A 14208-nucleotide genomic window follows, 5' to 3' on the forward strand; every position below is an offset into this window, starting at 1 on the left:
AATCCTCTGTTCTAAGGAATAAATCATGTTGTCTACAGCACACTTGCACGTTGTGAACAGCACACGCTTACAGCAGAAAGACGACGTACAGAATGGCGCACCCACAGACTGCGTTGTCTTCTATATCACTTGCAGCGCCATCTGTTGTTGAAAATTGTAACTACTGTAATTTCGAAAGTTTGTCCGCCTGAAAATGTACTGTTGTCCCAAGCATATTGCAACAAACGGTGTATTTCTATCGCTGCTCGTTTAGTTTTTATTGCCGTTTCAAATATACCGGTCATTTTTGAAACACCCTGTACCAGCAGGCACGCCTGGGGCGCCTGGCTGTTGGTCTCAAATTCCGTACACTACTTCTACAATACTTTGCGTCTCTTACATTAACAATATTGGTGTGTCCACACAAACAATACCTATGCCTAGCTCCCTTCCGTCATATTTCAGAAACAATTTTCCTACAAAGACTCATGGATAATTCATAAGAAATTTGCTAAAAACCTTTACAGTGCAATGTAAAACAGCCTTTATGATCTGTTATGATTAACTATACTACTGTTTTAATGAAGTTGTCCATTGAATTTGTAACCTTCCCGTATAAATAAAAAATATAAAATAATGATATGTAACCAACCCAAACAGAAAATAAAAATAATTAAATTTGGATATTTAACTTCTGACATATGAAAACTGATAAATCTTAACCCACGAAAAACTGATAAATTTTCACGTAAGCAGCGCTACGCCATGGCGCTGGATCTGTCCGTGAGAAATAAACTGAAAAATTGCTCCCTCGTGATGGTGTCGCCGGATAACGCTGTCTATATACCTGCTCGTAAATGGCACAGCTTACTGCAATGCTGGCCTATCTACTACTACTGAACAACATTTGTCTGAGATTTGCATTATTAGAAAAACTGACTTTACTTAGTGACACAGCTGCACAGCTGGTCGTTTGATTACTAAAGAATACATGACGGATCTGACAAAAATTCTGGAATATTTTAATTTAGATAAATGACTGGATCGGGACTGGTAATGTCTTAAGGGGAAATTATACTTTTATAGCTGACTGGCAAAAAGAATTATATTCCGAAAATTGTTGACGTTATTGATAAAGATCTACAATCCGTTACACGGGAAAACTGAGTATATTACAAATCTGGGTCAACTGGTGCTGACGAATCACAAAAGAAAAGATTGAAACAAATTCATATTAACATCTCAGACGAGTGACTTAACTACGCGCATGCCAATAAAAATTATAAAATTTATCTTACATGTTTGACTTCATTACACTGTTGATTTTTCATTATATTAACAATTATTCATTTGTTCATCATCTTCAGCTCATTTCATGGTATCATTTAGCTCTGCGGCTGATCACAATTATTATTCAGTTCCATAGAATAAAATTTTACAATTTGTTCTGTACTGTGACTCTAACAACTACAGCAGTTCAGACTCTCTCGCAGATTGTTGAAAGCTCTGAAAAATATCTGACTGGGATGTTCATATGAAAAGAACGAAGTTTGTTTAACAACCGTCTGTCAAACTCTCGGGGGTAGGTAACGAGAGATGTCGGGAAAAAATGACGGTACCATAATCACAGCCGTTACAGAACTTTTTATTCCGTATCGGCATTAATGAAGACCATTGTCCTTTTAGCGGCTTCTTGTACAAAGAGAGATTTGCTGATAGCTTACTCTGCAGTACGATCAACCATTCGCTCCCGCACTACACAGTTTCTTTAACAACTCGTACAAACAGTCTGATGGGACATGAAACTGATTGTGTGGCTGAGTATAACTGCACATACTCAGAACAAGCTCTTTTCCTCTAACAGCAAGCACTTCACACATCCAACTTTCCTACTATTCATAATTTTTACTTCTCCGTTCTTTGCAAATAATCCTTGAAAGGCGCGATCTTCCGCATTATCCAATAGTCTCGTAAGAGTATAGTTGTCACCTACAAGTTAGCGCTTTGCAGCCTTCTGTTTGCAAATAAAAATAGGAAGATTGAAGAATGACAACATAGACGTCATAGTGCTCGCTAATGATGATGTGGGCTCCTGGCAACTGTATAGTATTTGGAATAGGGAGACGTCGGAGCAGTGATGTCAGATGAAAATGGATGTGTGATCGATGTGGAGGAAGAAACTGATAGTTAAAACGTAGAAATTAGGACATGGGTGTGATTTCAGTTACAAGGGACGTGTCTGTGGGTTGGGCCCTCGCGTCGGAGACGTAATGTAAGCGTTATAGTTGATAGGATGGTTAGATTTCTTGTTTATTTCACGGTCTGGGGCCGGAACAGGGTTAAAAATGGGCCAATAAAATTCTGTAGAGTGTTTGGAGATAGGCAGTGTATCAGATCCCTACAAGAGAATGGCCCTGACTAACAATAACATGTACCTTTCATGAATCACTTACCTCACAAAAATCTTCATTACTCGAACTACTGCAATACAGCGAGCGCCAATACAGCCAGCTAAATAAAAAATTCAAACTACTGAAGTCACTAACTGCTGATAGGCATAGTTAGCAAATGAAAGATTTTGATAAAGAACAAACAATGTTTCCAGAATGAGATTTTCACTCTGCAGCGGAGTGTGCGCTGATATGAAACTTACTGGCAGATTAAAACTGTGTGCCCGACCGAGACTCGAACTCGGGACCTTCGCCTTTCGCGGGCAAGAGCTCTACCACCTGAGCTACCGAAGCACGACTCACGTCCGGTACTCACAGCTTTACTTCCGCCAGTACCTCGTCTCCTACCTTCCAAACTTTACAGAAGCTCTCCTGCGAACCTTGCAGAACTAGCACTCCTGAAAGAAAGGATAGTTCTGCAAGGTTCGCAGGAGAGCTTCTGTAAAGTTTGGAAGGTAGGAGACGAGGTACTGGCAGAAGTAAAGCTGTGAGTACAGGACGTGAGTCGTGCTTCGGTAGCTCAGATGGTAGAGCTCTTGCCCGCGAAAGGCAAAGGTCCCGAGTCCGAGTCTCGGTCGGGCACACAGTTTTAATCTGCCAGGAAGTTTCAACAAACAATGTATTTACCTGAATAATGTTCAAAAGTCATTTTATATATATATATATATATATATCAGTTCATGAAAACCAGTCTTACAAATTTACTGTCTCTGATGGACACACGTCCATATCATCCGCTCTCAAAACTCCGCCATCTCTCTCCCCACATCCATCACTGCCGGCGGCTCACCTCCTACTGCGCAACGTTACGCGCTGTTAACAGCCAACTGCTCAACACCACAATAGCGAACATTACAACAATGCCAACCAGCCACAGACTGCACACAGCACAGCCAGTGATTCTGATACAGAGCGCTACGTGGCATTACCAACATAAAAACCTAAACAGCCTACTTACATAGTTTTTTTATAACACTTAGTCAATAGGTACTGGAAGTTTCAGGCATCTACGTAAGACAGTTAGTCAGTGAATAGATTCCAAGGAAGGAGCAGTCTGTCAAAATGTAATTTACTGATCTTCACAAAGAACTGTAGGAAGAACTGTAGTAAAATCTACATGACAACTAATGTTATTAATTGTATATCAAAATGTTCAGGGAGAAACAGTTCCTATAGTTCGATGATTTTCATCCGACTAAGACATCACGTCGTTTAGTGAGAGGCGAGTAAAAGTTATGAAAATTGTACGTATTTTTCCAGGGGGTCTCGGACAAATGGCATTAATCCAGTCGAACTTAATGTTGGACCACCTCGTCCATCACATATTCTGTGTGAGTCTTTCGTGACATCGCCGGCCGAGGTGGCCGAGCGGTTCTATGTGCTACAGTCTGGAACCGCGCTGTTGGTACGGTAGCAGGTTCGAATCCTGCCTCGGGGATGGATGTGTGTGATGTCCTTAGGTTAGTTAGGTTTAAGTAGTTCTAAGTTCTAGGGGACTGATGACCTCAGATGTTAAGTTCAAAAAATGTTGAAATGTGTCTGAAATCTTACGGGACTTAACTGCTAACGTCATCAGTCCCTTAGGTTACACACTACTTCACTACTCAACTTAAATTATCGTAAGGACAAACACACACACACATGCCCGAGGGAGGACTCGAACCGCCGCCGGGACTAGCCGCGCAGTCCATGACTGCAGCGTCTTAGACCGCTCGGCAGAAGTTAAGTCCCATAGTGCTCAGAGCCATTTGAACCTTTTTTTCTCGTGACATCCCACTCAGCATGTATAGCAAGCACTGCAGGTGGCCCTATCTCCTCTACCAGTAGCAGCACCGAACTGACTGACTTGTAAAGAGTTGTCTTCTGTGTGTACTACAAACGACTACAATTCCGGCTACTAGCAGGTGGTCATAATAACGCTACTGGACAGAGTAGCACTCCTAGCGAAGCACAACGGGATATTTCTGCGGCGACAGAAGCCATCGAATTAGCATAGCCACCGGGACGTCTGTCAAGTTATGCTAATAAGCGGCGCCGCAGCCGCAGAGGACTTAGCGGCGTCCCGGCCTGCCGGGGCACGCGCCTCGCCTGGCCGCGGCATTATAAATAAACCCGCGGCCGCGGGTCGCCAGAGACAGTGGAAACGCGCTGTAAAGGCCCGCCGCCAGCTATATTTTGATACGCGGGGCATTTTCCCGCCACGGAGAATAGCGGGTGCCGCCGCTATAGCCCATTTCACGGCGTCGTTGCGCGGGTAAATATAGCGGAGCGCCGGCCGTCTGGGAGTCCGCGGAGAGCAGTCCGTACCCGGCCGGCAGCGCAGCACCTCAGCTCAGCTCAGCTCAGCACACCTCAGCAGCCATGGTAGGCGGGCTGCGCTCCTCCGCTCCACTGCTGCTGCGCGCCGCCCTACCACCGCCCACTCACACCCGTCAGCTCGCCGCCTCGCTACCCACAGCACGCCGCGCACGTTCCGGGCCCGTCTGTCAGCTGTCTGCTCACACTACCGCCCTACGCTGCACCCGTCTGTCAACTGTCTGCTCACACGAGCGCCCTACGCTGCACCCGTCTGTCAACTGTCTGCTCACACGAGCGCCCTACGCTGCACCCGTCTGTCAACTGTCTGCTCACACGAGCGCCCTACGCTGCACCCGTCTGTCAACTGTCTGCTCACACTAGCGCCCTATGCTGCACCCGTCTGTCAACTGTCTGCTCACACGAGCGCCCTACGCTGCACCCGTCTGTCAACTGTCTGCTCACACTAGCACCCTACGCTGCCGCGGTCTGTCAGCGAGCTCTCTCTCGATACAAGTCAGCGTACTCCGTCACTACTGCTGAACCTCGCTCGTCGGCATGTCACCCTCTCTGCCCTAAGTAGGCTACCCGTTTGTTCTGGGAATACAGAATGTAAACGTTAACTGTTTACCATATGCACAGTGGTGTAGGGGAAGTCGAGGCAAACAATTTGATATAGGACACTTGTAGTTCACCACAGATGTAGAAAATCCCAAACTGGTCTACAAAGCCCATCTAAGCTACAAAAATTCAAATGGCTCTGAGCACTATGGGACTTAACGTCTATGGTCATCAGTCCCCTAGAACTTAGAACTACTTAAACCTTACTAACCTAAGGACATCACACCTAAGCTACAGATTATGAACATTCTCTCGTTATCTTACGCCACAAGCTTAACCCATTAGCGCCGGAATTAATTTTTTCGTGATTTGTTTTTAAAAATGGTTCAAATGGTTCTGAGCACTATGCGACTTAACTTCTGAGGTCATCAGTCGCCTAGAACTTAGAACTAATTAAACCTAACTAACGTAAGGACATCACAGACATCCATGCCCGAGGCAGGATTCGAACCTGCGACCGTAGCGGTCACACGGTTCCAGACTGAAGCGCCTTTAACCGCACGGCCACACCGACCGGCATTTGTTTTTAGAAAATTGCGTTATTATGTCTGTAAAAGGCATAAATTACACATCAGAGTTGTTTTGACAAAAGTCATTACCGCCAATAGTGACATATTTGACGTTGCCATATGGCAACGCTAGGCACTTTCACTACCTAAATTTATACGGATTACAACTTCAACTAAAATAAGTTGGTTATTGAAATTTCTTATTACATATACAAGTTTTGTGCAAATTTGTTATTCAGTCTTCATCATACATCTGATACTTTATAACGCAGTACAATTCATAATCAAAAGTCAAATCTTGAACTCGGCATTATTTTACGTGAAATGGAATAAAACAGTCAATACACAATCCCACATTACACTTTGAACACATTGTTCTCACAATAGATTTACAGTCCTTGTGTGCGCACCTTTTCTTCTTCTTTCCTTCTGTGTGCTGGACGAGGTGGTCAGTCTTACCAAACCTAACTGAATCTGATATGCGCCTGTCGGAACATGCCCTTGATGTAGATGGTCTCCCGGTTCCTTTTGGTAAAGCTTGGTGTCTCTGCAAGTACATTGTTGCTACTTCTCTCTTGAAATCAAGCTGATAAATAGTTTGGTTTCTTGCTTTTTTATACAAAATCCAACTGTTTTGTATGGCGACATCTAAAATCCATGTAAAGAGACACCAGTACCATTTCTTGCTTCTTATTGCAATGCAACAGTATGCTAGATTCTGATCCATCTGATCAATACCTCCCATATATGTATTATATTTGGCTACAAGTTTTGGTCTGGGAATCGTTACATTTCGCTTTTTTAGTTCCGAGAATCTCTTGACTTGGCCAACTTCTTGTGCACCACATGAAGAAGAGATCATTGTGACAAGTAAGTTGTGCAGCCACCGCACATACAATAATCCATCACGCTTCTGTATTCGGATCTGGGGGCTCAACCAACACATCACCTTCAATACCGTCATTATAAAAAATCTCCAGCGCCTCAGCCAGCGAGAAACCTCTTCTAAAACAAGAAAGAGAAAATTCGTCCTTTTACTGAGCACAAGCGCCTAGCGTTGCCATATGGCAACACCGAGGTTCAAACGGCCTAAAGGAACGTAATTTATTTCACAGCAAGCACTAACCTCCGAAGAATATATATTTGAGTATTTGAAGCACAACTGTACTAAAAAACCAAATTATATATCATAAGTTACTGTGTAAAACATACTTACTCGAACTTATACTCCATTTTTCTTCGTCATTCAGCAAACGACGACTTCCAACACTGCTTACGCCGCAGAATTTAAATGTATTGTTAAAAACGTTGCATTGTAGTGATCGTTACAGTCTTGCGGAACGGAATCCAGTGCTGCCAACACTCTCGCTTCGTTGATGTCGTGGAATCAACGATTTTAAAAAAGTCTTACAAACATTGCCATATGGCAACGCACGGCGCTAATGGGTTAATCAGTCAGAATAGGGAAGACGGTTATTGCTGGAACAACCGGTTTCCGCTCATACCGGTTTTTTTCGTCTCAAATGTAACCTGTTAAACCTGGTCAAAGGTATAACTGATTTTTGTTTTCGTTTTCACTGCTGTTACTTGCGGTGATTGGCGCAGATTTCTAACAAAGATTGAAAAATTCTGATGACAGTTTAGGAGAAGCAGATCTGGATCGACATGTGGCAGAAATTGACGTTAATGCCTCCAGCAAACACGGCACAGGTCAAGTAGAGAGCGCCAGAGGTCACAAGTTGATGGCTTTCTTGCATCATTGCTTTTGGCCGGTGCTTGCCTGAAGCAAGCACGGACATTTTCTTCCTGTGTGATATCGCAAGTTTGTTGTGCCTCCTCCCATTTTTAATCTTTTTAAGCAAATGGAGCATTTCACTTCATTGTTACCGCACTTCGTAAAATACTTTCGAATCAGGGACGGTGCCATTCTGCAATACAACCTGTGTGCGAGTACGACAGCGAGAAACTACCGTACAGACTGCACGTGCATGAACGCCGTCTAATATGTCACCACACACGCCAACAGGAACTCTGTTTGCAGTGCTGACCGATTCTTGTGTCTTTTATGTTTGTTTCATGTTTCTGTGGGAATTGTTATTAAAATAACACTGATCGCTTTTCCTGTTTTCTATAATACCGCAACACTTCAAAGCAATGCAAATTTTACCGATAAACATTTCTTGTTAGCAAAAACCAAACATTTTAGCATTGCTGCAATAGCAAATTAATATGCCGGTTTCGTTACCCAGTTATTAGCAAAAAATGAGAAAAACCTCTTATAACCGTGAGTAAAAAATACCGGTTAGTCGGAACTGAAAGCCTGGTATAGGTTTTAACCATCAGATTTTTCCCTTCTCTAGGTCACATTAGCGTTAGTAATTTAAACTTTCCCATGATGGCAACGAAGAAAAAAGATTCGTTTGTGAAAATTATGCAAAAACTAATCACGTTTGCAATTCGATCTGAATTTGCAACATTGTAGCGAGAAGGCCAGAGAAACAAAATGATTTAACTGTTAACTTGACTGTGTTAAAATTTTGTCAAGGAAAAGAAATAAACTTCAAACGGTTATGACTGATTAAACCGAAGCCGTAAGAGGGCGAGCGCAAGTGTCTTGTACCAATTTGCTCGTCTCGACTTCTCCAACACCACTGTGGTTCATTGTAAACAGTTATCTTTTACACTCTGTAGAAGTTCCACAGCTATAACTTCATCATCATCATTATGACTGTCATCATCTACAGGTTCCAGCCTGGGTACAACTTAACCCTCTCCATCTTTTCCTGCCCTCCAGTCACGTATCCATCTCAACATTGTCCCAGTCTTCTTTCTTTATCACACATTCCTTCACTCCAAGGATCCATCTGTCCGTCAGCCTTTCGACCTTCCCCTGGGTCTCTTGCCTTCAATTCTCGTCTTGTGAGCTTGTCTCCTACCAGCTCACATTCTTTTATCATGCTCATACCATCTTAACGTTGTCTTTTCTATGATCTCTTACATCTGTTTCTCTTTCATCATTTCTGTCATCGCCTCATTCCTTACTCCATCCATTCTACCATCTTATACTGCATTTTTGAAATTTCATCTCGCAATCCTGTATTCTCCTCACCTTTCGTTTCCTCAAATGGTTCAAATGGCTCTGAGCACTATGGGACTCAACATCTTAGGTCATAAGTCCCCTAGAACATAGAACTACTTAAACCTAACTAACCTAAGGACATCACACACACCGATGCCCGAGGCAGGATTCGAACCTGCGACCGTGGCAGTCCCGCGGTTCCGGACTGCAGCGCCATTCGTTTCTTCCATTACCCACGTTTCTGACGCGTACTTGAGTATTGCAACAGAATATGCTACAAGCTGATTCTTGGAAAGAAGAAAACAGCGATAAGCCACTGCAAATAATCGTATTCATTTACACAAATAGCGCCGTTACTCGATTCGAACTGACAAGTTCATCTTAAAACGGCTCTTCAGGCTCATATTGCATCTGTGGTTGTTTACAATAGTTTTTGGCTGTTTTATCCTCCGTGCGGAGAAAGGATGAAAAGAACAGGCAGTAACTGCTGTAAACAACCACAGGGATGACAGTGTCCTACACAAAAAACCATATGAGAAATTTAACTGTAATTGTACCTAATAACAAGCCCTTTCTCATATCGTTTTTTTTTTTTTGGAGTAGGGCACCATCACTCCAAGGATCTCCCGCTTCAAGGGGTAAAAAGCAGACAACAAGTAATGTAAACGGACACAACTGTAATATAACCCTGAAGAGCCGTCTGGTGATGAATCTGTGTTTCAAAGCCGGTGATGAGGCCATTTGTGTAAATAAATAACGTTATTAGCAGTGGCTGGTGTCTGTTTCCTTCTTTTGAAGAGTCATACTTTGCACACACTAACGGTCTCAAAATGTCAGTTTTCGGGACAACTACACCACTCTCTTTTAGTGCGAAAAGTGGAGAAGTTTTGGTACGTTGACGTTTTTCACTGTTATACAATCATTTAGTTTCAATAGACAATTAAGCAGCAAGTTCTGAACAGAATTGTCCACACTCTATTGAAGTGTGGTGGAATTTCCTCCGATTGCAATTACATCGTTGCTTTGGACTCGAAAGTGCACCATTGACTTTCACAAACCATTAGTCTTACTATCTGAGGTCTCCGAACACGTCCGATGGCCTGACGCAAACCTTCATTATGACAGCACCTCCATTGTACTTTACAAGCTCTAGAGATGGTATCAAAAATGGTTCAAATGGCTCTGAGCACTATGGGACTCAACTGCTGTGGTCATAAGTCCCCTAGAACTTAGAACTACTTAAACCTAACTAACCTAAGGACAGCACACAACACCCAGCCATCACGAGGCAGAGAAAATCCCTGACCCCGCCGGGAATCGAACCCGGGAACCCGGGCGTGGGAAGCGAGAACGCTACCGCACGACCACGAGATGCGGGCCAGAGATGGTATCCCACACGTTTTCTGGTGCTTAGAGATGATGGCATACTGAGGCTTTATGTCTGCATTTTAGAATGTTTAGATATCTCAGCTGATAAGAATACGGTCTACCCCAGATAAGGACATGTATTCGAATTTCAAGGAAGCAAACAAGTCTCCACGCTACGCCATGCTGTGCTGCGATTCTAAAGGCAGTAAGACTACATTGCAAAAACAGACATAATGTCTTTTGGGATAACAGCAATCAGTGATTTTATAATGTTAATCCGTCTTGATCGCAAAAAATTTTTTTTTTTTATTATTCATATGACCGGTTTCGGTTCATTCAGAACCATCTTCAGATCTGATATTTCAGTTACAGGAGTAACCCGTCCAAATCCAGCAACTTTCACATGCTACGTCACATGTTGCTGGATTTGGACGGGTTACTCCTCTAACTGAAATATCAGATCTGAAGATGGTTCTGAATGAACCGAAACCGGTCATATGAATAATTAAAAAAAAATTTGCAATCAAGACGGATTTTAAGTAACAGTAAGACTACAGCTGAATGTCCTCTGGACGTCACATCATTAGGGGTTAGGCACAAGCTCAGACTGATTGACGAGAGTTTCGAGGTTAAACTTGTTTTAGGAACCATAATGATACTCGCTTCTAGTGGCTTTAGAGGAACTATATAAAACCTGTATCAAACCGGAATGTAAACCCTGTTGCTAACGAATCCAGTCTTTTAGCCGCAGTATCGCTTGGCTCCGTTGTTACTTTACCTGGTCCAACACAACCTCTTATTCACAACGAATTTTCACTCTGCAGCCGAGTTGGTGATATGGGCCGGGCAAGTGTCCAGAGGCACATTTACAAATGAGCATTTGCCCGGGAATTTCCCCAGAGCAATTTTAAGTGCCCGAAATCTGAGGATTTATAAAATAAGTACTTTTTAAACTTTTTACTAAAAGAATACAAAATTTACCAGTTAAAATACGGAATGGGACGATACTCCCGGTATTAGAAGTTACTAATTGTTTCCATTTAAACATATGTATGTCATTTATTGCCTTTATTACTAAAAACGAAAGGAAAGAAGAGAGAAGCACGTATTGTTTTTTTTTAAATTTTTTACTAACATTCCATCTTGTACCAAGAAAGGGCGCGTGTTATTGATAGCTGCTTGTCATTTACCAGTCCTACTCTTCAACTCTCTCTCTCTTTCTCTCTCTTTCGCACGTGCGCTCACACACACACACACACACACACACGCGCGCGCACACACACACACACACACACATACACACCGCGTTGAACAGCCATGTAGTCATAAGCTGGTATAAATAAAAATTGTCCTTAGGTCATCGCTTTGTGGCTGGTCCCGGCGGAGGTTCGAGTCCTCCCTCGGGCATGGATGTGTGTGTTTGTCCTTAGGATAATTTAGGTTAAGTAGTGTGTAAGCTTAGGGACTGATGACCTTAGCAGTTAAGTCCCATAAGATTTCACACACATTTTCATCGCTTTGTAATGTTGCACACTTCATAACCCGTATCAAATCTCTGAATGTTGCTGAAGAACGATTATTGATAACAAAATTATTACGGAATATATTAAACTGCTGGCATTTCTTTGTTGATAATAAATGTATTCTTAAGCGTTAAACTGTTTTCATTGGAGAAAAAAAGGCTTCACTGTTAGATGGAGTGACATATGAGCAGACTATAGTTTTCTATTCTGCTCCTTTCTTTATCTATTTTCGTATGACTGCGCTGCTGTGAAGATAAAATGAGAGCACTAACATAAAAGAGATTTCATAACAAAGAATCGATGCCGAAAGACACTGGAATCGTTTGATTCCGATACTAGTCGACTCCTAGAGAATCGCCGATTCTTGGACTCGTGTAATCGGAATCAGCGCATGACTCATCCCTCATTATAATCATTATGGTTAAACTTTTGCCGGCCGAAGTGGCCGAGCGGTTAAAGGCGCTACAGTCTGGAACCGCACGACGGCTACGGTCGCAGGTTCGAATCCTCGAATCCTGCCTCGGGCATGGATGTGTGTGATGTCCTTAGGTTAGTTAGGTTTAAGTAGTTCCAAGTTCTAGGGGACTTATGACCACAGCAGTTGAGTCCCATAGTGCTCAGAGCCATTTGAACCATTTTTTGATAGACTTTTTTTTATTCTAATATTTTTGCAGTAGCATAGTATAAGTAAAAATACTACCTACTGGCTACTTACTTAATATGAACTATACTTTATTTCAAGAATTACTTTTAAACCTGAGATTCGTTTTCTTTTTTTAAAATAGCCCTACTACTTCAAAAACTGACCTGACTAAAAATGTATAATTACGTTTACAGCCGTGTTTATTTCCCCCTCTTCTTTAACTCTCAAGCATCTTTTCCATTCTGGTTGCCCAACCACTACAGAAGCAGTGTTGAAAAACACCTTTTCCAATGCAAAATATCAGATTAAAAGTTTTTGTAAGTGCAGCTTATCAATTAATCTTTAAAAATGCATAAATTCTCAGGTATTTATGAATTATGGGCACTTGACCAGGCATTTATCCTGGGCATTTGCTCTAACTTATAAATGCCCAGGTATTTGCATCACTAAGCGGAGAGTGTGCTGATTTCAATCTTCATGCCAGCTTAAAACTGTATGGCAGAGTGGGACTCGAACTTGGGAGACGTGTCGTATGCAGAAGAACTTCTGTGAAGTTTGTAAGGTGGGAGAAGTGGTACCGGCCCAGGTGAAGCATGAGGGCGGGTCGTGAATCGTGATTGAGAAGCTCAGTTGGTTGACTACATCCTCACGAAAGTAAAAAATCCCAGTTTCGAATACCGGTTCTGCACACACTGTCAGGAAGTTCATAACAATATTATGGCAAGCGTAGAGTACTATTCACCTACAATGTACGAGGCCTAAACTAATAGTTTACATGTCAAAGAAATTACGAAAATGAAAGACGAGGAAGTTTACTCACAACTGTAACATATCGCATTCAAACTAGAAAATAAAATGGGAAACTTACAGAACAATTAGTAATTTATGTAGTGTGGGATATATCTCACATCTTTGTTTCCAAATTTTGCATACGTTTGAGAATATTGTATTCAATTAAAACATGGTGATTTGACCCGCCGCGATCTCATATACGTAAGGTCCGGTTAATGCTGTACATTTCGTATCGTTATTTCTGCAAGTAAAATTACACTCTGACCAACAACAACAAAAAAAAAAAAGTCTGTTACGCTTGAAACTGATTTGACTCGAAACCATCTATGAAGTCATAGCGACTTATAGTTCTAGGTTTCGTAGGAAAAAAGGTTAAATTCGTTGATTTTTCTACACTGTGAACCGCTGTGAAATCATATTGAGAACTGGCCCAGTGCATATCCGTATGGTGACGTTGAGTGGAAAAAAGTATAACGCACACATTAAACGAATAAAGTTTAGTAGCATTTAACAACACTAGCTTCGAGCTTTATATGATGTTGGTACGACGAGCGATGTTACTTCAAGAAAATAAAGGATTCTCACAATCAGCCTGACTTCATTCATTCTATAAGACTTGTCTCTTACGTATCTCGACACCACACAGATATTCGTCAAGTTTTATTCGTCAGATGTTGTGAAACAACGACAGTAATCTTCTCTCGCGTTCCGTTATGTTAGTTGACAAGCTGTACCACTTAATGCGACAGGTTTCACAACACTCTCATACCACGCCTTGAAAATGACAGCCCAGCTTCCGAAAAGAGTTGTATAGTCCGTCAGACATCCCTACAGTCTCCCAGATTTGCATAGGATCTACATTTAGAATAGTTTAATTTGCATCTAATGAATGCATGTATTCTGCCTCCAGAAAAAAATCGCTGTTCAGAATACTTAGGTAAAATAGCGA

The 14208-nt window shown here is 42.1% G+C and overlaps 1 protein-coding gene across 1 annotated transcript in view; it reads left to right on the forward strand.

Annotated features, from left to right (window-relative positions):
* The first annotated feature begins 4627 nt into the window (after positions 1-4627).
* The window catches only part of LOC126176772 (troponin C, isoallergen Bla g 6.0101), a 64605-nt gene continuing 55024 nt past the window's right edge, over positions 4628-14208 (forward strand). Inside the window, exon 1 of the mRNA XM_049923941.1 lies at positions 4628-4793. Within this exon, the coding sequence (XP_049779898.1) occupies positions 4791-4793 (3 nt within the window). The 5' untranslated portion in view covers positions 4628-4790. The remainder of the gene's footprint in view (positions 4794-14208) is intronic.

Source organism: Schistocerca cancellata, chromosome 3 (assembly GCF_023864275.1).
Source record: "Schistocerca cancellata isolate TAMUIC-IGC-003103 chromosome 3, iqSchCanc2.1, whole genome shotgun sequence".
Taxonomy (NCBI): Eukaryota; Metazoa; Arthropoda; class Insecta; order Orthoptera; family Acrididae; genus Schistocerca; species Schistocerca cancellata.